We start from the raw sequence: 25,244 nt of genomic DNA, 5'->3' as shown, positions 1-25,244 counted from the left end.
AGGAAAAAATACTGATAGAGGCTCAAAGCTAAGAATTGTATCATCCAAAACCGTGCAAGCAAAAGAGACTGGAGTGAAATATTTAAAGTTTTGGGAGAAAAAAATTCACCAGCCTACAATTCTGTGTCTTCCAAAATTATCCTTCAAAAGTGAAGGTAATAAAATGACATCAATGAGGGATGGAAGGAAGGAATTGGTATTATAAGATACACTACCTGTGAAGCAGTATACTATTATTTGAAAGTGGACTTGGATTAGTTGTAAAGGTTCATTGCAAACTCCAGGGCAACCACTAAAAAAATAAAAGAGTATGACTGATATGTTAAGAAAGGAGAGAAAATATAATCATATAAAATGCTCAGTTAAAGCCAGAAAAGATAGAAAAATAGGAACAAAGATCAAGGGCAAGAAATAGAAAACAGTAACAAATCTGGTAGATACTAATCCAACTAGCTTTATAATCACTTTGAATGTTACTGATTTAAATATACCAATCAAAAGATAGAGATAGAGCAGATCAAAAAGCAAGACCCAACTATATGTTGTCTACAAGAAAGCACTCTAAATATAAAGATGTATAGATGTGTAAAGAGATAGAGAAAGATATACCATGCTAACTCTTAATGAAAAGAGTGCAGGAGTAGATACATTGATTTCAGACAGAGTAGACTTCAAAACAATTAAAATTATCAGGGCTAAAGAGGCATATTACATAATGATAAAGGGGTCAGTTGTCCAAGAAGATGTAACAGTCCTAACATCAGAGTGTCAAAATGTGTGACGTAAAAACTGATAGAACTGCAAGGAGAAATAATGAATTCACTATTGCAGTAGGAGACTTCAACACCCCTCTATCAGGACAGACTCAGCAGGCAGAAAATCAGTAAGGACATAATTGAACTCAACACCACCATTAACCAGCTGGCTATACGGTGGTCTTTTTCGTGTAGATTATAGACTGCTTTAGACTACTTCACTCAACAGTAGTATAATGCACATTCTTCTTCAGTCTTACATGGAACATTCACCACATTCTGGGCTGTAAAAATACACCTTAACAAATTTAAAAGAATAGAAATCATATAACGTCTGCTCTCAGATCATAATGGAATTAAACTAGAAATCAGTAACAGAAAGATAGCTGGAAAAATTCCTAAATACTTGTAGATTAGATAACACAATTCTAAGTAACACTTCAGTCAAAGAAGAACTCTCAAAAGAAATTTTAAAAATATTTTGTACTAAATGAAAATGAACACAACTAGTCAAAATCTGTGGGATGCATTGAAAGTTTAAAAGGAATTTTGTAGCATTGAATGTATATATTAGAAGGGAAAAAAAATCTAAAATCAGTTATCTAAGGGTCCACTTTAGGAAACTAGAAAAAGAAGAGCAAACTGAATCCAAAATTAGCAGAAGAAAAGAATTAATGAAAATTAGAGCAGAGATATCATGAAATTGAAAACAGGAACTCAACAGAGAAAATTAATGAAACCAAAAGATGGGTCTTTGAAAAGATGGGTAAAATTGATAAGCCTCTAGCTGTCTTAACTTAGAAAAAATATGACTCAAATTCCTAATATCATAAATGAAAGGGAGACATCACTTCAGATCCCATGGACACAAAAAGGATAATAAAGGAATACTGTGGACTACTCCATGCCCAGAAACTGGATAATTTAGACGAAATGAATCCATTTGCTGGAAGACACAATCTGCCAAAACTCACAACAACAAATAGACAATCTGAATAGACTTTTTATCTATTAAAGAACTTGAATCAATAATTAATTGCCTTCTAAAACAGAAAGCACCAGGCCTAGATGTGTTCACTGATGAATTCTACCAAACATTTAATTAAGAAATTATACCAACTCTACAAATCTCTTCCAGAAGATAGAAGTAAAGGGAATACTTCTCAACTCATTCTACAAAGACCAGCGTTTCCTTAATAACAGAACAAGATATATTATAAGAAAAGAAAACTACAGACCAATGTTGCTTATGAACATAGACACAGAAATCCTCAACAAAATATTGGTAAACTGAATCCAACAAAGTTTAAGAAGAATTATTCAATACAACCAAGTGGGATTTATCTTCGGTATGCAAGGCTGGTTTAACCTTCAGAAATCAATTAATGTAATCTATCATATCAATAGGCGAAAGAAAAAAATCACATCATTATCAATAGATGCAGAAAAATCGTTTGACTAAATTCAACACCTATTCATGATAAGAAATCCTTAGTAAATGATGAATAGAGGAAAACTCCCTCAATTTGATAAAGAGTATCTACCAAAAGGCTATAGCTAACATCATATTTAATGGTGAGAAACTAGAAGCTTTCCCACTAAGATCATGAATAAGGCAAAGATGTCCCCTCTCACCACTGCTTTTCAACATTGTAATGGAAGTGCTAGCTAATGCAATAAAACAAGAGGAAATAAAAGGTATATAGTTTGGGAAGGAAGAAATAAAACCATCTTTGCTTGCAGATGACATGATTATCTGTAGGAAAACTAAAAGCATCAACAAAAAATCCTCTAGAACTAATAAGTGATTATATCAAGATTATAAGATACAAGTTTTATATAAATAAGTCAATTGCTTACCTATATACCAGCAATGAACAAGTGAAATGTGAAATTAAAAACACAATACCATTTATATTAGCAGTCCCCTAAAATGAAATACTTAGGTATAGATTTAACAAAATACATACTAGATCCATGTGAGGAAAACTATCAAACTCTGATGAAAGAAATCAAAGAAGAACTAAATAAATGGAGAGATGTTTCATTCTCATGAGCAGGAAGGCTTTTGTGAGGATGTCATTTCTTCTCAAATTGGTCTATAAATTCAACACAATCCCAACCAAAATCCCAGCAAGTTATTCTGTGGATATTGACAAACTGACTCTAACATGTACATGGAGAGGCAAAAGCCAACACATTATTGAAGTAGAAGAACAAAGTCAGAGGACTAACACTCCCCTACACCCTACTTCAAAAATTACTATAAAGCTACAGTAATCAAGACAATGTGGTACTGGCAAAAGAATAGATAGCTAGATCACTAGAACAGAATTGAGAGCCCAGAAGTAGATTCACATAAATATATTCAACTGATCTTTGAAAAGGAGCAAAGGCAATGTGGTGGGCAAAAGATAGTCTCTTTAACAAATTATGCCGGAGCAACTAGACATCCATAACACCCCCTCACACACACAAGAATCTAGACACAGACTGTGTATATGTCACAGAAATGAACTCAAAGTGGATTATAGGCCGGGCGCGGTGGCTCACGCCTGTAATCCTAGCACTCCGGGAGGCCGAGGCGGGCGGATTGCTCGAGGTCAGGAGTTCGAAACCAGCCTGAGCAAGAGCAAGACCCCGTCTCTACTATAAATAGAAAGAAATTAATTGGACAACTAATATATATAGAAAAAATTAGCCGGGTATGGTGGCGCATGCCTGTAGTCCCAGCTACTCGGGAGGCTGAGACAGGAGGACTGCTTGAGCCCAGGAGTTTGAGGTTGCTGTGAGCTAGGCTGACGCCACGGCACTCACTCTAGCCTAGGCAACAAAGTGAGACCCTGTCTCAAAAAAAAAAAAAAAAAAAAAGTGGATTATAGACCTAAAGTAAAATACAATACTATAAAACTCTAGAATACAACATAGGAGAGAATCTAAATAATCTTGAGTTTGTTGATGGATTTTTAGGTATAATACCAAAGGCATAATCTGTGAAAGAATGAATTCATAAGTTGGGCTTGATTAAAATTAAAAATTTTAATTTTAATAAAATTAATGTTATTTTAGTAAAAGTTTTAAGCAATACACTGTCAGGGAATGAAAAAACAAGCCATAGACTGGGAGAATATTTGCAAAAGTCATATTTGACAAAGAACTGTTATCCAAAATATAGAAACAGTTCTTAAAACTCAGCAATAAGAAAACAAAAAACACAATTTAAAAAATGGGCCAATGAGCATGGTGGCTCATGCCTGTAATCCTAGCATTCTGGGAGGCTGAGGCAGGCGGCTCGTTTGAGCTCAGGAGTTCAAGACCAGCCTGAGCAATTGCAAGACCCCATCTCTACTAAAAAAAAAAATAAAGAAAGAAATTGGCTGGACAACCAAAAAAAAAAAAAAATATATATATATATATATATAAAATTAGCCGGGGATAGTGGTGCATGCCTATAGTCCCAGCTACTTGAGAGGCTGAAGCAAGAGGATCACTTGAGCCCAGGAGTTTGAGGTTGCTGTGAGCTAGGCTGACGCCACAGCACTCTAGCCCTGGCAACAGAGTGAGACTCTGTCTCAAAAAAAAAAAAAAGGGTCAAAGCCCTTAACAAACATTTCACCAAAGAAGATAGACAGATGGCAAGTAAGCATATGAAAAGATGCTCCATGTCATAAGTCATCAGGGAAATGCAAATTAATACAATGAGATACTGCTACATACCTGTTAGCATGGCCCAAATCCATGACAGCGATAACACCAACTGCTTCTGAGGATGTGGAGCAACAGGAACTCTCATTCATTGGTGGTGGAAATGCAAAATGATATCCCACATGATCTAGCAGTCGCGCTAATTAGTATTTACTTAAAGGAATTGAAACTTTATGTCCACACAAAAACGTGTGCACAGACGTTTATGGCAGCTTTATTCATAATTGTTCAAACTTGGAAGCTTGGTTGCTTGGTCTTTCGATAGGTAAATGGATAAACAGACTGGTATATCCAGACAATGGAATAATTTTCAGTACTAAAAAGAAATGATATATCAAGCCATGAAAAGACAGTGATGAACCTTACATGTGTATCACTATGCGAGAGAAGCCAATCTAAAAGGCGACATACTGTATGATTCCAACTATATGACATTCTGGAAAAGGCAGATCTCAGAGGCAGTATAAAGAAGAGGAAAAACGAGTACACAGAGTATAAAAAACAACCATTAATAACATTTTACTTCCTTGAATCTTTTTTCTTTTTTTAAATACACATAGTCATTAGGTCATATTACAGACAGTTTTTATTCTGAGTTTTAAAAATGCTTAACTCTAATAAAGCAAGGCATTTTATCATTAAAAACCTTCATAGTTTACTTTGAGATTTTTCTGAAATGTTCAACATTTTTTTTTCTATTTTTAATTTATTTATTTTTTTAATTATTATTATTTATTATCATTATTTTTGAGACAGGGTCTCACTTTGTTGCCCAGGCTAGAGTGAGTGCTGTGGCGTCAGCCTAGCTCACAGCAACCTCAAACTCCTGGGCTCAAGCAATCCTCCTGCCTCAGCCTCCTGAGTAGCTGGGACTACAAGCATGTACCACCATGCCTGGCTAATTTTTTCTATATATATTAGTTGGCCAATTAATTTCTTTCTATTTATAGTAGAGACAGGGTCTTGCTCTTGCTCAGGCTGGTTTTGAACTCCTGACCTTGAGCAATCCGCCTGCCTCGGCCTCCCATCTATTTTTAATTTTTATAAATAAACATGGGTATGCATTTTTAGAAGGTCTTAATAGATGTTACAACGTTTTTCAGGGGGTGAGCCAACTCTTCACAGATTTTATTTTAAAAAATCCCTTTTATAAGGCTGTTAAGTATAATGAGTACAAAAGCTAAGGGTACAAATTAAACAAAATATCACATCTATCCTGGTAGTTCTAATCAATTTTGTCTCTATTCTTATTTGTCATTTCTTACCTGTTTGATATTTAACTTTTTTTATTTACTGTAACACAAGTATGTTTTGTTTTATGATTCAGATCACAAGGTGGGACAGTAACATTCATCAAAATGTGATATACTGAATCACTTTTTGTGTTTGATCTTGTCTCAATAGATATGGGATAAAACCAGCCTGGAATGTTTGAAGGTGTTAACAGGACACACAGGCTCTGTCCTCTGTCTCCAGTATGATGAACGTGTCATTGTAACTGGTTCTTCAGATTCTACAGTGAGGTAAGTGATCTGGTTTCATTTATCTAAAGCCTTCCATGAAGAGGCCGAGATTCACACGCTCCTCTTGGAGAGGCACATACAAACTGCGTACATTTTTACATGCTTTAGATACATATACATACATACATACATATTTTGAATATATACATACATATTTTGAATTACTTTTGATGTAGATGTGTTTGAGCAAGTTAAGCAGGAAAGCTAATTTTTGTTGAGTGTGTCCTATTCCCATTGACATACATCATACAGATGACAACATGCTTTCCTTATAAGAACATATTACCTAGTATTAGTGTAGGTTTCTCCTTTCGGGAAACCGTGGTCCAGAGCAGAGCAAAGGAAGGCTGCTGTTCTAAGAGTGTGATGGGCACCAACTTATAAATACTGAAAGAGTCAGAAGCAGTTTGCAGAATCTTTGGGGGACATAGGGAAAGTAAAGTTTGAGAGACAGGTAGTATACTAGATATTTTGTATAATGTTATCCTGTTGAGTTCTCATATCAACCTTTCTGAGTAGATAGATATTACCTTCATTATCATAGTTTGTCCTAGAAAACTAAGACCAGAGAGGTTAAATAATTTCCCCAGAGTCACTTAGTCAATAAACTTTGAGCCTCTGATTGTTGTTGGTCATGACTGTATATGTAGCCTTTCTAAGAGTGGAGACACTGGTTTTCAGTTGCCACCCAGGGGCAGAGTGATAAAGATGAAAATGGTAATGTTCCATAGTAGAAGAGAAGCAATGACTGCTAGTTGGGAGTTGAGAGTAGAAAGGGAATGTTACTGAGATCCACTCCTATACCTCTGGGACAAGGACATTTTCCCACATCAGATGGGCTTTGGAGTTGAGTGTAGTGATGAGTCCATCAGAACTAGAGGTCATGCGGTAAAGCCTCAGCTGGATGCTGGTGGCTTGGAGGAAATGTGGAAGAAAAGGAAATGCATCTTCTGGGCTGAGTCAAATACTTGAAGAGGATTGTTTTATAGGCCCATGCACCTAAGAGACAGGAATAGTTACTGAATCTCTCCTTGGGTTCCCCTGTTCTCCCCTTTTTCACTCCTCTCCTTAAGTTAGTTTTGGTTACTGACCTCTTGGTACACTCCTAGACTCTTTACTAACCCTGTTTGAAGCATAGCTACTATGCTTTCCCAGATTAAGTGCTTCTAGGCCACTACTTCTGCCAGATACCATGTCTCAGCCTTAGAGGCCTGAATGTTTTCTCTTTGTATGAACTTGCCCTCTTAGGAGACTGAGGTTTCAGATAAGGAAAAACTATGATGTGGAAGGCTCCCCCTAAAAACTCTGTGTCTTAAGTGTGAACCAAGTGGGAGACCCTGGCTCTGTCTATAAACAGCTGGATAAAGATGTGAGTGTGGTGATTAATGAGATGTCATGACTTACAGTCTCCAGTGTGCAGTGGAGAAATAATAGACTTAGAGGCCTGTCAGTCAGAGGTCAATAAGAACCCTATGCTTGGAACTATCCTTTATTCCTCAGCCATCAAGCCTCCTTCTTGTCATCTCATACTCACTGCAAAGCCCACTTTCTTGAGGATTAACTTTCTGCCATCAGCACAAGCCTTCAAACACCATTCCTGAATACCTGACTGTTAAATACACCTGAACTTGAGCAGAGCCACAATTAGCTACCTTCTCTGAAACTGTCTCGCCACTTCTCAGCAAAGAAATTGCTTCTGGAGGCTCCTTTCAAGCATGTCCTTAGGTTCATTAAGAATGGACCTAGAGCTCAGATACTGGTGATCAAATACCAGAATCTTTTCCTGGCTGTTTCAATAATTAAGCATCATCCTTTTCTCTTCTCACCTAGAGTTTGGGATGTGAACACGGGTGAAGTTCTTAACACATTGATCCACCACAATGAAGCTGTATTGCACTTACGCTTCAGCAATGGATTGATGGTGACCTGTTCCAAGGACCGTTCCATTGCTGTGTGGGACATGGCTTCTGCCACGGATATCACTTTACGCCGGGTCCTGGTTGGCCACCGTGCTGCTGTCAATGTAGTAGACTTTGACGATAAGTACATCGTGTCTGCTTCTGGTGACAGGACCATCAAAGTAAGTGTGTTATAACCCTGTTGGCTCATGTCCCTTTTTGAATAGAGAGAAAGCAGAGGTGGCTTATGCCAACCTGGTACCTGGCAAGATCTTAATTCTTCTCTGTTTGTGTTCATGAGCCCTGGAGGCCATCCCACTCTACATGCTTCTAGAGTCCTAAGCAAGGTTGGAAGAAAAGTCCCAGGTCCAGAAGAGAGAATAATCTTCTATTTCATGAAATGACATTCTTGATCACATTTTTAAAGGGAAGAGAACTAGCTTATTGAGCATGTACTGTGTGCTAGAAGCTTTACATTACATCTCAGTTAACTGTCACCAGCATGTTAGGTATTGAGGTACTCTGAGATAAGTATTGCCCTGTTTTATAGATGTGGCTCAGGAGAGTGAAGAATTGTGTTGGTGATCACACAACTAGTTAGTGGCATATATTAGATTTGACTTACTCATCTAATTTTGAAAGCTTGCCATACCATAGACCTTGGGCTGGATGCTGGAGATATAATGATGAACAAGAACAACTTCTTCCTGCCTTTAAGAAGCTTAGCATGTGGTAGGTGGGAGGCAGGTATGTGACAAGCAGTTGTAGACTAGGGTGATTCATAGGATCTGGTAAATGCAGTTCTGATTCCAACATCCATCTTAACTTTTTTGAATTTTAGCTTTCATATATATATATATATATATTTTTTTTTTTTTTTTTTTTTTTTTTTTTGAGACAGAGCCTCACTCTGTTGCCCGAGCTAGAGTGCCATGGCATCAGCCTAGCTCACAGTAAATCACAGTAACCTCAAACTCCTGGGCTCAAGCAATCCTACTGCTTCAGCCTCCCAAGTAGCTGGGACTACAGGCATGTACCACCATGCCTGGCTAAAATTTTTTTGTATATATATATTTTAGTTGGTCAATTAATTTCTTTCTATCTTTAGTAGAGACAGGATCTCGCTCAGGCTGGTTCCAAACTCCTGACCTCGAGCAATCCACTGCCTTGGCCTCCCAGAGTGCTAGGATTACAGGCGTGAGCCACCGAGCCCAGCCAGCTTTCCTTTATTTTTTAAAACAGCTTTACTGAGCTATAATTTCCATACCATAAGAGTCAGCATTTTAAAGGGCGCAATTTAGTGGCATTTACTACACCTCTGTGTGCGTAGTATAACATCACTACTGTCTAGTTTGAGAACATTTTAATCACCCTCTATAAAAACATCATATTCATTAGCATTCAACCCCTACTCTTGCCTCCCAGTCCCTGGCGATTGCTAATCTACTTTCTTTTTTTTTTTTTTTGAGACAGAGTCTTGCTTTGTTGCCTAGGCTAGAGTGAGTGCCATGGCATCAGCCTAGCTCACAGCAACCTCAATCTCCTGGGCTCAAGCAATCCTGTTGCCTCAGCCTCCCAAGTAGCTGGGACTACAAGCATGCACCACCATGCCTGGCTAATTTTTTCTCTATATATTAGTTAGCCAATTAATTTCTTTCTATTTATAGTAGAGATGGGTTCTTGCTCTTGCTCAGGCTGGTTTCGAACTCCTGACCTGGAGCAATCCACCCACCTCGGCCTCTCAGAGTGCGTGAGCCACCATGCCCGGCCGCTAATCTACTTTTTGTCTCTATGGATTTACCTATTCTAAACATTTCATATAAATGGAATCATACAATATGTGGCCTTTTTGTGTCTGGCTTCTTTTATTTAGCATAGTGTTGTCAAGGTTCATCCATGTACATTGTAGCATAATCAGTACTTCATTCCTTCTAATGGCTGAATAAAATTCCATTGTGTGGATATACCACATTTTGTTTATCAGTTGATTGACATTTTGGTTGTGTCCATTTTTTGGCTATTATGAATAATGCTGCTATAAACATTTGTGTAAAAGTTTTTGAGTGTATTTTCACTTCTTTGGGGATAATAATTTTGTCTTTAACATTTTAAGGAACTGCCAAACGGTTTTCCAAAATGGTTGTACCACTTTACAGCCCTACCAGTAGTGTATGAGGACTTTGAACTTACTCAAAGAACCTTCTTTTTATGACCAGTACTAGATAGCATTCTGGTACTTAGCCCTATAGGCAGTGTAGCATCAAACTTTAGAGTGGGTAGTGTGGAAGCTGAACAACTAGAATTTGTAAATTCTTACTGTCTCACTATTTGGTACAAGACCAGTGCCTGGAAGTCAAGAAGGTTTGGGCCTTACTGCAAAACAGCTGTGCCATAATATCAGCCTGGAGGATTTCTCCATATTCTTGCCAAAATTTTTTTATCTGTCTTATATAGCTGTCCTAATTGTGTGCAGTGGTATCTCTGTGGTTTTGCCTTATATTCCCCAATGACTAATGATATTGAGTATTTTTTTCATTTGCTTATCAGTCATTTGTATACTTTCTTTGGAAAATTTCTATTCAAATCTGTTGCCTATTTAAGAAATTGGTAATTGTCCTTTTATTGTTGAGTTGTCAAAGTTCTTTGTATATTCTGAATACGAGTCACTTTTCAGATGTATGATATACAAATATTTTCTCCCATTCTGTAGCTTATCTTGTTTACTTTCTTGGTGGTATCCTTTGAATCACAAAGGATTTTAATTTTGATGATGTCTAATTTATTAATTTTTTTCTTTGTTGCTTGCACTTTTGTGGTACTAGGAAAGCATTGCTTAATCCAAGGCCAAAAATATTTGCTCTTAGGTTTTCTTCTAAGAGTTAGTTTCAGCTCTTACATTTAGCTCTTTGATCCATTTTGAATTAAAATTTTAAATATGGTGTGAGGTGGGAGGTCTAACTCCATTCTTTTGTTTTTTTTTTTTTTTTTTTTTTTTTCCACAGCCAACTCAGAAGGATAACTCCATTCTTTTGTATGTGGATGTGTATTTATTTCATTCATCTATACAAGCAGCTGATAAAATAATTCAGATTGCTTTGTATTTCCTTATTTGTTTTATATTAAGATATCTATGAACATCTAAGTCTTGCAGATGATTTCATAAAAGAAATGATATTCCATATACCTAATATTAGGAGTAATGAGTCCAAATAAATGAGGCTGTTCATGAAACTATGCTGGGAAAGAGGAAGATATGAAAGGTGAAGCTTTTTTACATCAGTTACGTTGGGTTCGAGAAGTCAGCTGATGTAAAAACATAAAATCTGGCACAAACTCTTTCTTCCAGGCAAATGAGCGTCTCAGCCATCCAGGAGATGGTCTCTTTGTAAATATCTCAAAGCTTGGAGACTTTACTGCTTCCCTCCATATTTCATTCCAGTTTTGTCACTTAGTGGCCAAGAAAATTTTATGCTGTCCAGTTTTTCCCCAGCCCTCCCACCTTTGAGTTAGAAGAGACCATATTTTATAATCACATATTTGAGTCATTCTCAGAAGCTTACTCTTTTGTTTTAAAGGTATATTGTGGGAGAACTTTTCTGCCTTCATTCTTAAAACTATTGCTAATTTGTTATACAGGTCTGGAGCACGAGTACCTGTGAATTTGTTCGTACTCTGAATGGGCACAAGCGAGGCATTGCCTGTCTCCAGTACAGGGATCGGCTGGTTGTTAGCGGATCATCAGATAATACCATTAGGTGGGTAGAAGTTAGTCTGCTGACACGGCAGGCTTATTTTTGCCATAGTGTTGGCTCATCTCCCAGTCCTAATGCTCGGACAACTCAGGAGTAAATGGGATGCTTCAGATGAGAAAGCTTTAGGTAACTTTTAGAACTCTATTTGGATCTGCATACTCAAGTGGGAAAACTGTATGCCTGGAGTGTTCTTCCAAGATTCCCCTGGTACACAAAGTTTTATAACCTCTACTCCACCCAGGATCACTTAATACCCAAGCACTTTGGAACAGACCAGAACGTTCCAGCCCTATTCACTCTGATTTCCCTTACCTGTGAGCTCCCACCTTCCTCCCCAACAGATGGGAGTACACTTTATTTTTCTTTCCCAAGACTGTATTACAAAATCATCCGTTCCTGCTAGGTAGTTTGTTTCACCACCCTTTTCTCTTCCTCACACTCAGTCTTCTTGCTTTCTAGTAAATATGACTAACCTTAGACATTTTATATCTTATTAACAACATCCCTTAAATGTCTATTTAATTATTGCAAGTCATTTTTACTAGCATATATCCCAGTACAGGCTAGTAGCTTTACATAAGTCACTATAATTTTGGCATTTATAACCAAATTGCCTAATGTTTGGGCAAAATAAAGATTGGGTTCAAGATTATTAAAAAAGAAAACAACAGCAAAAAAGCTATAACTGCTGTTAACTTTTATCATTTTAGGTTTTAAGATATCATAAAGATTTAACTTTAGAGCTTAAATCTTTGTTCTACTATGTTCATCATGCTTTGTGGTATTGCTTAATGTTTCATCAATAAACAGTTAATTTCCTCATTGTAATCTGTGAGGTTTTAATAATAATGTGTGTTGCTCTGTAGTTCATAGAAGGGAACCACTAGTGGCAGTGCTGAATGGCTCTGATCACAGATTAGAGAAATTCATTACTAACACTAAGAAGATTTCCTGAGGGCAACTGTGGTAAAGTGTTCATTGGATGTATGATAGGAGTTACTGGTGGAGAGAGCCTAACAAATATTCATGATAGAATTAGTTTGTTTTATACAGCTAGTTAGCTGTGATTTCTTTTGCAAATAATGTAGAAAAATCAATCATAATAGGGAAGAAAAGAAAAAAATCTCTAATTCCAGAATTGTTATATAAATCATATGCAGAGAAAAAGGCTTGGTGTGGTCAATGGGTTTATACTTCCAAAACACTTGCATATACCTAATGAATTTCCCTCTGTGACTTTGTAAACCAGCCAACCCTAGCATATAGTAAGGAAGGGGTGTCACTAAGTCTCATCAGGAGAGGGAGACCACCATGCTAGTCCACCAGTTCTAACCTTAGCTGGCCTCATGGACTCCAGGCTAGAGGTGCCTGGGGTGGAAAGCTTAACCCCTTGGCTGTACGTAATATCCCCCCACCCTCCTTACTCCAGACATACTTTTTCTCCTTTACTGCCTGCAATCTCTGTCTCCCCAGAAAAATCCTTCCTAAACCATTTGGCTACATGGTTTCATCCACTGAGATAGCAGGAGAATGCCTAGGAACTAAATACAATTGAAGCTTCTTGTTTGTTGATCTTATTTAAATACTAACACATGAACATGATTAAAAACAGTTTCAAACCATATATAAGAAAATACAGTGAGTGAAAAGTAAGGGTTCCTCCTAAGTTAGTGCTTAAGAACACAAATGGTATAAATGTACATGTGCAGCTTTATATGTGTAGTGTGGATGGAAGTGAGATAGAAATAAAGAACTCAAGGACACTGAAAAACCTCATAGTATGGGATGGATAGGAAGAGCTTGAGGATAGTGTGAATTGTGTGGGAAATTGTTTCACAGAGGTCTGTTTTTCATTCAAGGCTCTGGGATATCGAATGTGGTGCCTGTTTAAGAGTCCTAGAAGGACATGAAGAATTGGTCAGATGCATCCGGTTTGATAACAAGAGGATTGTCAGTGGGGCCTATGATGGGTATGTGTTTCAGATTTTCAAATGCGTTGTTATAGGTATATCAAGAAGAAAAAGAAGTGCTGTACATTAAGCAATTCTGTATGTGCCAGGTCATGTGCTAGGTACTTTTTATGTAACAGTAGATGTTAAATACTATTTTACCACTTAGTCAGGTGAGAACCTGCAGGCCCTTAAAGGTGAACTAAATCTTGCCCCAAGTTACACAGAAGCAGAGCCACTGTGGTTCCTAAACGTATGCTTTTAACCATCATTGTAAACTCTGGGAGTAGCTTAGGTGGGAGGGGGAGGGGAGAGCGAGGGGATTCAGTTCTTTGCCTTAGCCCTAAATTAAGCCAGGCATGCGCGCTTGCTCTCCATGCACCCCCCCCCCCCCCGTGTGTGTGTGTGTGTGTGTGTGTGTGTGTGTGTGTGTGTGTGTGTGTGTGTGTGAGAGAGAGAGAGAGAGAGAGACAGAGGTGGGTATGTAGAGAGAGATCAATAAATTTCTTTTCCCCCTTTTGTAAATTGAACAAATCCTCTTTAAAACGCCTCACAACTTTTAAAATGAGCAAATGGCAATTGTAAACCTTTCAAGATGACCTTATATATACTTCACAAATGGATTAGTTGGTCTGTTTATACTCCTATTACTAACTCTCAGCACTGGTTTAATTTGGAGAAAGATATCCTTGGAATTTCACACAGAGCTGTCTGTCAGCAGCACCTACTCAGCTCTAGAGATCCCCCGATTAATGAATTTGATGACATAGATTATCGAGTTAGGAATTGAATTTAGACAACCTGAAGTTGTTTTCTTGTCTCTTTTAAAATAATATTTTTTCAAAATTTCTGCAGTTCTGAGAATGTGTAGGTTTTTTTTTCAAAATCAAGTATAATTGGTTCAAATAATTTGTAAAAACAAAAGCGTTAGCTTTTATAATAAACAGTTCAAATGCACTCCTTTTTGTCAAGGAAATGCTTGGCAATATAAAATGTTAACTTTTTCACTAATTACAATCTCATTTTCCTTTCTAGGAAAATTAAAGTTTGGGACTTGCAAGCTGCTCTAGACCCTCGAGCCCCAGCAAGCACATTATGTCTGCGCACATTGGTGGTAGGTGATCTCTTGAATCGGGAATCGGTTCCCTGTGCTGGAGGGTGACAGTCTGCAGATAGCCCTGTCTCACTGTGTCTCAGGAAAGCTTGTATCTCACGGCATGCCTTCAGAGAAATTCACTGTTGAATTTCCAAAATCAGAATATTTGACATCTACATTACTGTGAGCTCTTTCCTGAGGGAGTAATAATGTACCTTAAGAGATGAACGCAGGCTTCCTCATTTGTAAGTGGGCTGGTCTCCTCACAGAGCATGCAGTGTTTTCTTCCTGTAGGTTCGGGAGATTTTTTTAATGTGGCTATCTGTGGTTGTATTACATTTTGATAACACACCACCTTTTTTTACTAAGGTGGAATTTCCCCTCAATCTCTATTTTTATGGATTATAGCTTTGGCATATAGGAATACTTTATTTTTATATGTTAATTTTGTTTTAGCAACTTTACCAAGCTCATTATTTCTAATAGTCTGGTTGGTTATGTTATATTTTTGAGGAGATAGTCATTTGAAAATACTGATAGATTTGTCTTATTTTCAGTAGTCTACTTTTAATTTCAATTTCTTTACTTCCTGCTTTACTAGAACATGCAGGACCGTAGTTAGGGCTATTATTGTTTTCTTCTTTATTTTAATGGGAATGCTCTATTGTTTAACCATAAATTTTGATGTTGGCTGTGGTTTAAGGTAGATATTCTTGGTTGTGTTAAATAAAAAACAACCTATCCTTTCAGTTCTAGGTTTTACAGTGTATCAAGAATATATATTAAATATTGTTTGTTTACCTTTCTAAGGTCCTTTGTGAGTTGATCTTCTTTGACATATAAATGGGCTAGGATCTAGGATACAAAGTTTAATAGAAAAAAAGGCCTAGAAAGAAAAGAAAAGTATTTGTTCTTAGGGTGAAGGACAAAGCTCAGTAAATTCTGGAAAATTATCTAGGAAGCCTGGATAAGCTGCTGTATTTTCAGTTTGTGCTAAATCCCTCATTGTGAGATACAGGGATTGGGAAGATTTCATTTTCATCTCATTTTCTTCATTATTCTGTTAAATTTCATAGGAACATTCTGGACGTGTGTTTCGGCTACAGTTTGATGAGTTTCAGATCATCAGTAGTTCCCATGATGACACTATTTTGATTTGGGATTTCTTAAATGTGCCTCCCAGTGCCCAGAATGAGACCCGTTCTCCTTCCAGAACATACACTTACATCTCCAGATAACAGTCTGCACTTTTACCCGTTTCAGGTGAGTCCCTCTCTACTTCTAATTTTGCTGATTGAATTCACCTTTCTTTAGGGGAAATTTTATGATTTGGGTTCCTTGGTGATGTGAACCAAGGTCTCTGTTAGATGTGTAAATTTTTGAACAGTTCTATTATAAGGCTAGATCTTTATAGTCATATCAAAACAAGATCTAAATTGGAATCCTGCATAGGGTGTAGGTTTTCATACCGACAGATGATGACTATGGTTCCTGTTTTTAAAAACTATTTTCCTAAATAGTTTTCCAGGTCATATCAATTTAACACCAGTAAAGTCCCTCGAATTTTATTTTGAGGTGTAAGAATCTCCTTTTTCTTTCCTGTCCTTTAGTTCTTTTTTTTTTTTTTTTTTTTAATTTTATTTCTTTTTATTTATTTATTTATTTTTCTGTTAGGCAAGGAACAAACAAATCTGCAGGTTTTTCTACTTTTAGTAGAGATCGGGTCTTGCTTTTATTCAGGTTGCCTGTCCTTTAGTTCTATATTTTGTTTTTTTGTTATTTTGTTTAAATCATCATCAACAAAATCCCTCTACTCCCCACTACCACCATTCCCTCAAGGCCGAATCAAAGAGGACTATCTGTTGATAGAGCCCCTAAAACCCATTCTTCATCCATGAAGGACAATAGATACCCTGAAAAGCAAAGCCTTGGCTCTGGTTACAGGAAGACTTAGAGCCGTTATAATCATTGCTGATGGAATGTTTTGATGATTAAGGATGTCCAGTTTGGAAAATGAGAAGCCTTACTTGGCTGTATCCTAGGAACTGATGACCATATAGAACAGTATTGACAACTCTCAGCATTTTGCTGTGGACCAGTGAATTTTATGCACATTTAACTTTGTAGATCGAATAAATATGCTTGCATCTATTTGTACTACTATGAATATATGTATATAAAGACTATTGTTATTAATAAATTCATATTTATTTAAAAGCATTACTTAATTATTAGTGGCTTTTAAACATTATATATTTTCCTATTCATTGAATATTAGAAGTATAAAGAAAGTCCATGTATAGAACTGGGAATTTTTTTGATGGGATGAGAGGGAACACCTGGTACCTGCTCACCAAGTTACCATCTTTTCAGATCCTCCATCAAGATTCTAAGATCCAGTATTTAGATCTCTTCCAGGAAGTTTATCTTACTCAGGGATCAACGAACTGTATCCAGGGGCCAAAGTTGACCCACTGCCAGATTTTTTTTTTTTCCCCGTATCACCACAGGCTAAGAATAGTTTTCACATTTTAAATGCTTTAAAAAAATTAAAAGAAGAATAGTTTTTTTTAATGACATGTAAAAATAATATGAAATTTAAATTCCAGTGTCTTTAAATAAAGTTCCGTTGGAATACAGCTGTTGCGTATTCATTTACGTATTGTCTGTGGCTGTTGTTGTGCTTTTGTGTCAGAGTTGAGTAGTTGAGACAGAGACTTATGGCCTGTAACATCTAAAATATTTACCATATGGCCCTTTGAGAGAAAGTTTGCTGACCTCTGGTCTTGGCCCTGCTCTGTCTATTAGTGGTAAGCCAAGGGTCTGCATCAGGAATGGCAAATAAGTGTTTTCTTCATGCCAGCTCCGTTTGATCAGTAGTGAGTGGTGGGAATGCTGCCTTTGGGATGGACTCTGTGGACCCATAGGACTGGTTGGGGTTGGCAGTGTTCACCATGGGTTTGGGAAGCAAGCAGCAGTGACCTGTAAGCCACTTACCTGTGTGCTGTTGCTGGTCTTGAGTGTGTTCGGGTTGTCTCAGTATAGTATCCTTTTCCCCTGCTGCTTCCTCTGGATAGATTCTTCATAAGTCAGTTGAAAAATCCACATGGCAGAATTACTATATTTATTAAATGGAGTCTTAAAATAGACATTATAGGACAAAGGATGAAGGCAAAGATCTCTTGAATGATTGCTCCAACAGACCCCCACCTGACCTAAACTGCCTAAGGAAAATACAAGGAAGGAGGAATGGACCCAAGTGAAAATTGGCTCTCTACCCACGATCTTTCCCTTTCCTTCCCTAGCCTGTTCTCTGTCCTGCTACCAGCTGGAGTTATTTTAGCTCTTCCTCTCCCTCCCCAAAATCCATTGCTTCAACCAGACTGAAATGTGTTTAATTTCCTTAATCACACTTCAGTAGTGCAAACCTCTACCACTTCTCTCCCCTTGCCTTTGTTATTAGGGCTGTGTGGACTCCCTACGCCTACCCCTTTCCTTCCCCTGGCTTAGTTTATTATTTGTATTGATATGGTCTGTAGGCCTGTCTCCCTCACAAGGCTGAGGAGCTTCTTTATCATGGAGCGACGGTGTCTGGTTCAGGGCCCAGAGTATTACAAACACTCATTGTTGTTTGTTGGGTGAGTGGCACCCAGGGCCAACATAATGTATTTGTGTCCTTTGTGCTAGGCCACACAAGAATTTGCCCATAAGGCAATAAATGTGTGTCAAACTACAATGTATTCATGCAGTTGCCTTCAGCAAATATAATAATAAGTAAAAAATGGAAAAAGTGATCTTAACTGGCATAGACAGATACTAGATATATTCCCTGCATAGACAGATACTAGATATATTCCCTGCATAGAGAGGTACCTAGATCTATTTATCTCCCTCTGCCCTGCCCCCTTCACCTTTGCTGTGCCCCTGTTGTTGTTTTTTAATTAATTTTATTGTTGAGGGATGATTTGTACTATTTGATAATTTTTTAAAGTATATTCATAAAGTATAAAGTTTCAAAATGTATGTACTTGTAGCCACCTTTATAATCAAGAAAAGAACATTTTTTTTGCTCCAAAAGTTCTCTTATGTCCCTTTGTAATCAGAGCCTGCTCCTGCCCCAGCCTTGGCAACACGGACCTGCCTTCTGTCACTAGATTAGTTTGTATTTTCTAGAGCTGCACTGTCCACTGTCTATTCGCTGTAGTAGTCACTAGCCACATGTGGCTATTGAGCTCCTGAAATGCAGTCAGTGCCATTTTGGACCTGAATTTTGAATTATATTTAATTATATTTTATTTAAGCTTAACTTAGCCACATGTGGCTGGTAACTACTGTATTGGGACCAGTTAGAGTTTTAGAAGTTTTATATTTTTAGCTTGTACATTTAGGTCTTTGATTCATTTAGAGTAATTTTTATGTATGGTGTAAGATAAGAATGCCATTGTTCTTCTTTTTTATACAGCTATTTTGTTGTCCCAGCACATTTGATTAAAAGATTTTCTTCTTGTCCTTGAATTGCTTTAGCACCTTTGTCAAAAAAATTAACTGATCACTTATATGTAGGTCTACTTCTGGACTCCATTCAATTCCACGATTTATGTGGCTGTTTTTTACTGATGCCGCGCTGCCTTTATAATAAATGTTCCAACTTTTTCTTTTTAAAAATTATTTTGACAATTCTAGGTCCTTTAGGTTTTCATATTCATTTTTTAATTAGATTGTCGAGTTCTAAGAAGATGGTTACTAGGATTATGATTAGGACTGCATTGAATCAAGATCATTTTGGGGAGAATTTCATCTTAACAAATGTTAAGTCTTCCAATCTATAAACATAGTATATCTCTCTCATTTAGGTCTTCTTTAGCAGTGTTTTACAAGTTTTCATGTAGAAGTCTTATACATCTTTTGTTAAATTTATTCCATTCTTAACTTTTTCTTTTCTTAATGGGAACTTTTAAAGCTATACATTTTCCTCTATGCAGCTGCATCTTGCCCCTGCTTTTATTTTCCACATAAGAGAAGCACATAAAATAGAATATGGACAACCGTAGCTAGAGCTGGACTTCTGGAATGAATAAACTCAGGGAATAGGTATATCATGGAACAATTTAAATTACTTCTTTTGTATTTTTGGTATATGTTTCTGTCTTTACACTCTGTTTAAATAGGCACATGGTAAAATCCAAGGCATTCATATTATGGTGTTTTTTTGGTGATATTTTTAATAGATGAATCAACAACTTCTATTTATTTCCTAAAAGTACCCTGAAACAAGATTCCTTTGGTTGAGAGATGAAGCAGTGGTCATCAGTGCTGTTTCTCATGGGCTATGGTAGAAAGGAAACTTGTGTTACTTCTTCCAGGCCCTCTTCCTACCCCCTTTTTTGGCAACCTAAGAACAACTGCCTTGTTATAATCCACAAGTATAAGTCAGTGGAAAAATCTTATCTGTTTTTTAAGGTAGTGGTTCCCTATATCCCAGCACAAGGAATGAAACCCCAAATGTGTTTGTCTCTTCAAAGTGAATTACTTTTGACAACCTTGGCAGTTAACTTTATAGATTTTATTGCTATTTTCCAAATTCTTTTCATTTATTGTTACATTAAAAAAATTATTACCATGTGATACTATGAGATTTATGCATAATAAGAAACATTACCCTAATGATGATTTAACCTTGCAGTAAAATAGTCACCCCTAAAATATCAAGTTAGAGTGTCTCTGTGTCAGGAAATGTAGCAATAGATTTATTTGCAGAGTCATTTTTTTAAAAAATTACTAACTCCTAAGAGCTGTATGTATATATAGTAACTGAAAATTTATTTTTTTCTTATTACAAAACAATGTAAAATCATTATGAGGAAATTTTAAAAAGTAGGTAAGCCAAAAGAAGAAAATAAACTCCTATTCATGGTTCACCACTATTAATTTCTTTGTATATATCCTTTCAGGCTTTCTGAAATTATAGTTTATAACCATGCATGGTTTTAAATGCTTTTTTCATCTTTATTATGAAATTGTTACATGTCAGTAATGTCAGTATTTGTCTAAATTATCATTCCAAATCGTCATTCAATTGTTTGGATATGCCCTGTTGGTAGATATTTATGTTTCCCACCCTCCAGCTTTTAGCTATTAAAAAGAACAGTGCTATGATCATTCTTCAAGCTTAATCTTTGCCCAACAGTTTATTACCTTTGGATAGGATTCTGGAAATGTCTGGAGTGTCTGGGTTAAAAGGTACCACGTTTAAAGACTGGATACATAGGGTCACGCTGCCCTCCAGAAGAGTTAAATCAGTTTATATTCCCACCAGCAGCATTTGAGAGTGCCCCCTTCTCATCTCTGGGTGTTAATACTTTCAAAATAATTTAGGTACTCCCAAATATCCTTAGTGGGAAAACAATGGTAAATGAAATTTAATCTTTCTTAAATTCATTGAGAAGGCTTACTAGAATTCTTGATCTTTATGAAAATTGACAACCTTTTGGAAAATTTGCCTGAAAAAACGTGTATAAGCTTTAAAAAGTCTTTCCTTTTTTTTGGTGGGGGGGCAGTGTGGGACATAGAATTTTAGACCTAAGGTGACTTTAGACTTTCTTGGCCAATAGTTTAGTGTAGTGTTTGGAAAAGGTTGTGGTGACCCATCAGTAACTGTGACATAATTGGAGTGGGTTTTGACTTTGTTTTGATTTAGAATAGAAAATTTCAACCTGCATTATACATAGTAATGGTAAGTATTCTCATGAATATTCTGTTTTAGGTGTGTGTGTATGTGTGTGTGTATATATTTACATACACAGATAAATGTGGAAATTGTGATTAAAATGTGTTTCTGACTTAAGCCATGATTAAAAAAAAATGTGGAACATTCAGTGGTCTTTTCTCCTTCACTGTGTTGTCCTTTTATAAGTGATTTATTTGAAAAAGAAGTAATTTCTGATTACTAGCATTCTATTTAGAAGGGATAATTTTTACATATTTTTGTTTCACAGTAATAGAGGAGGGCTCTTCTCTTTAGGATATGAGGCAGTCCCTTGTAGGTCCAGCATGTCATGAAAGATTGTGCTAAATATAAAATCTAATATTAGGCATATTTTGTTATGTTGCACACTTTTAGCAGCAGCACTGAAAGATGACAGTTTATAGGGTCAGACATCTTTTGAATCCCCTGCCACTTAATGGCTAACTCTTGGAAGCAAACACATAACCTTGCTGATCCTTAGTTCTCTTGTTTGTGAAGTAGGTATCATACTAGTTTCTACCTCATAGGGTTGTTGAGAATTTTAAATAAATATGATGCCTGGTATATAGTACACTCAAAACAACTTGCAGCTTCTATTTTTAATGCTAAATATTTGAGAAGTAGTAATCCGTTAGCAGTCCATATGTATATGTGTGAAAGGGGATGGGGTGTGGTATATATATATCTTTGTCTAACCAGAATATCCATCCATACCCCTTCGTGTTTGTTTTTCCAGGGTTTTCTAGTCTTGAACTACTGGCTACATGGCTACCAAATGCCTAAGGGAGTTCATTCACAGCTGAGTCACGAAGCTGGAATTGGTTCTAGACGCATCTGGGTAGATGCAAAGCAGCCTAACTCTTCAAGTACCGACATTTCTCACCTCTGATTCCGGCTCTACTTTGAGAAGGGTACCGTAGCTTCACCGACTCAAGTAGAACAGAAGCCCATTTCCTCCCCTCATCAGTGAAAAAAATATAATGCTTCAAATATAAATTGTTCATATAAAAGGAACATACAGTCTGTTTTACAGAAGTAAATCGACCGGCAAGAGAAGACTTGGCCTCTAATTTATATTGCTTTGCACTTTGGTCTGATATTAAGAAACAGCATTCTTCTTCAGTGAAATTTTGGGTGCCAAACACCTACCCAGAATGTCCAGGGCTTTTTTTTCCAGAAGTTAGCATTCTCCTTCTGACCGTCCAAGTCATTATTAATTCTGACTTGTCGTATTAGGAACATGTTGGACAATGGAAACATCTCTCTGGATCGTTTTAGTAATATTTTTTGGATTATACTTTCTTTCTGTACCGATTTCTTTTAATTTAAAGAACTATAAGCCAGTTATATTATCTCCCAACAGGTAATATAGCTTTTTTCATTTATTAACTGTTCTCTGTCCCCCAGCCATCTCTTGATATTTGGTAGAGTAACACCTTTATATGTGTGCTTGCCTCCTAATTTAAAACACTGTATCCGCATGTAGATATAATGTACATAACAGTTTAACCTCAAGGTTGCTGGAGTCAGGGCCCCTGTGCCTGAGACACTAATACAGAGTGTGTTCGCACTTAGCCATGGGCTGGGCTCAAGAACCTGATACCAGGGTTGATGTGGATTACCTAGAACCCTTCCTGCAGTATTCATACGGTGTTTTTATTTTGTCATTGTCATTGTGTGTGTGTGGTGTGTGTGTTTTTAATGGGAATCTTGTATTAAAATGTAATTTCTAAAGTTTAACACAAAATGTTTTATTTGTTGTGCAGTACATACAATAGAGAAGTACCTTAAACATTTTTGTTGTTGTTGTTCTTTTCTTCATAAGTACTCCTGAGCACTAGTGGTCACCTCCCATAGTAATTATTTGGCTTCACTGTCAAAAATCATTATTCTGTTCATTTGTAGCCCTGGAAGGGAAGAACAGGAAGGCCCCATTGACTGGGTTTCCTGGCTCTAGAATTCATGCATCTTGGCCTTGCCGAGGTGTTGGCAGGGCCTGCTTGTATGTTGGAGCCTGCAGAGCAGGTCAGGCTGGTTCAGAGGCCCATGTTGAGGGGAAGGCACTCCTTAGTGGTCAAAGCCTCAAGCCCGTGAATCCCACCCCAGCCATCTCTGGTGTCACCTGTGCTGTGGCCCTGGCAGGTCCTCAGAGCTCCCCCGTGCTCTGCAGCCCAGTGTGTGAATGGCGCTGGTGCACTGACTGCATGGAAAGGACGTTGGCATCTGGTTGGCATCCTGTTCCCTTGTTCAATATTAGGTTTTGATTTGCCCCTTGCCATTGTTTCCAAAGATCAAAGAATGTCAGTAACATTTTAAAGGACCAATAAAAATAACCTCCTGTAAATTAAACCTCTTCCCGTGGAAGCACACTCTATACTACTAAAGGGAAAGTCCCTGGGCTCTGATTTGCGTTGAGAACGGTGTGGGGATCAATGTGTGTGTGTGTGATTTATTTGTTGAGTTGGCTTTGCTTTTTAGTTTTTCTTTTTTAAAAAAAAATACATCTTTCCCTCCCACATTACTAAATTAATTTCTGTTTCTGGGAGAACGAGTCTCAAAGTGTAAAAAATAAGCCTCCATTCATAAGGTGATGTTGTAAGCTTGACAGTGGTTGTGGAAGTGATTGAACTTTGACCACTCTTCATCTTACAGCCTCCATATCAAACTGGCTAGGGAGGCCCGGGGGAGGGGGGAAGGGGGAAGGGGAGGAAGTAATTCTTCTGAATGAATGGATTTTCTGTTGTTGTTTTTGCATGTTTAATATAGAAGTTCCTCTTGTTCCTTGGGAAATCATGGCCTTTGAATATGCACACAACCTTTGAATTGTGCCTACTAAATTATAGCAGGGGACTTTGGCACCCAAGGAATTCTGACTTTCTGGGATTATAATAGTAATTCCCAGCTGTACTCTGGACTTTATTTTGCTAACCATAATTGAGCAACTGTAAATTACTGCTATATTAATGTTTTAAAGCACTGGGATAGTCTAATTCTAACTTGTAATTAATTATGTTTGCCAATTATCTGTTTGAAATAAATTTGTGTCTGAACAGCTATTGAAACTGTTAAATTGTACAGATATTATTCATGACAGCTTTGTACTGTGGAATGTGCTTAATAAAAAACAAGAAGTTTGACCTTTGTCCAATAAATTGCTAAGTAATGTCAATAAATCAAGTATGAATATTATGCAGTACACCTAATCTGGCTTCATGCAATTGTTACTTCAGCTACTAATTCAAAGCCAATACTCTTAATAAAGTGTTGCAATACTCTGATGTTCTGTTAAGAAATTTTTCGAAAAAACTATTATGTGCTGTTAGGAATTCAGTGACATTCAATTAAAGTTTATAGATTTAAAAAAATCTTCTGTAAAAGGTTGAAAGCAAACTGTTTTTGGCTTGTGAGAACTTTGTAAACGATGATATAATTCCACGTCTTGGAGCTTTTGCTGAGAGCTAACTTTAACCTCAGGAGCTAGGGGCAAGTTGAGAACTCTTCTCCAGCAAATCTGCTTCCCACACGTCACTGCTTCCCAAGTCACCGCAAAATATGAAAATGGCCTCTTAAATGGCAAAAATGGATTCCAGGTGGGAGTGGATCCCACCCTGAAGAAGGGGGGTGGAGGTGCGAGCGGTGTGGTTTTGCAGCCCTCTTCACCATGGCTCCTGGGCACGGGAAATGGAACCGTTTAGTTCGTCACAGTTTCATCACACAACGCAGGAGGAATAGTATCTTCGCCATTCTACTCAGAAGTCTTTCTGAGTAGTAGCTGAGCTTTCTGGTTACCTAGATATGGCCCATTAGTCAACCAAATTGGT

The 25,244-nt window shown here is 37.2% G+C and overlaps 1 protein-coding gene across 7 annotated transcripts in view; it reads left to right on the top strand.

Annotated features, from left to right (window-relative positions):
- FBXW11 (F-box and WD repeat domain containing 11) overlaps nucleotides 1–24,701 on the top strand; it is a 130,894-nt gene extending 106,193 nt beyond the window's left edge. For all 7 annotated transcript variants that reach the window (XM_012765487.3, XM_012765485.3, XM_012765488.3 and 4 more), the window contains 7 exons: nucleotides 5,865–5,983; nucleotides 7,814–8,063; nucleotides 11,518–11,636; nucleotides 13,493–13,603; nucleotides 14,618–14,696; nucleotides 15,755–15,941; nucleotides 22,160–24,701. In XM_012765487.3, coding sequence (XP_012620941.1) covers nucleotides 5,865–5,983; nucleotides 7,814–8,063; nucleotides 11,518–11,636; nucleotides 13,493–13,603; nucleotides 14,618–14,696; nucleotides 15,755–15,916 — 840 coding nt within the window. In that variant the 3' untranslated portion in view covers nucleotides 15,917–15,941; nucleotides 22,160–24,701. The remainder of the gene's footprint in view (nucleotides 1–5,864; nucleotides 5,984–7,813; nucleotides 8,064–11,517; nucleotides 11,637–13,492; nucleotides 13,604–14,617; nucleotides 14,697–15,754; nucleotides 15,942–22,159) is intronic.
- The last annotated feature ends 543 nt before the right edge of the window (nucleotides 24,702–25,244 follow it).

Source organism: Microcebus murinus, chromosome 21, assembly GCF_040939455.1.
Source record: "Microcebus murinus isolate Inina chromosome 21, M.murinus_Inina_mat1.0, whole genome shotgun sequence".
NCBI lineage: Eukaryota > Metazoa > Chordata > Mammalia > Primates > Cheirogaleidae > Microcebus > Microcebus murinus.
This window is presented reverse-complemented; position numbering and strand designations above follow the sequence as displayed.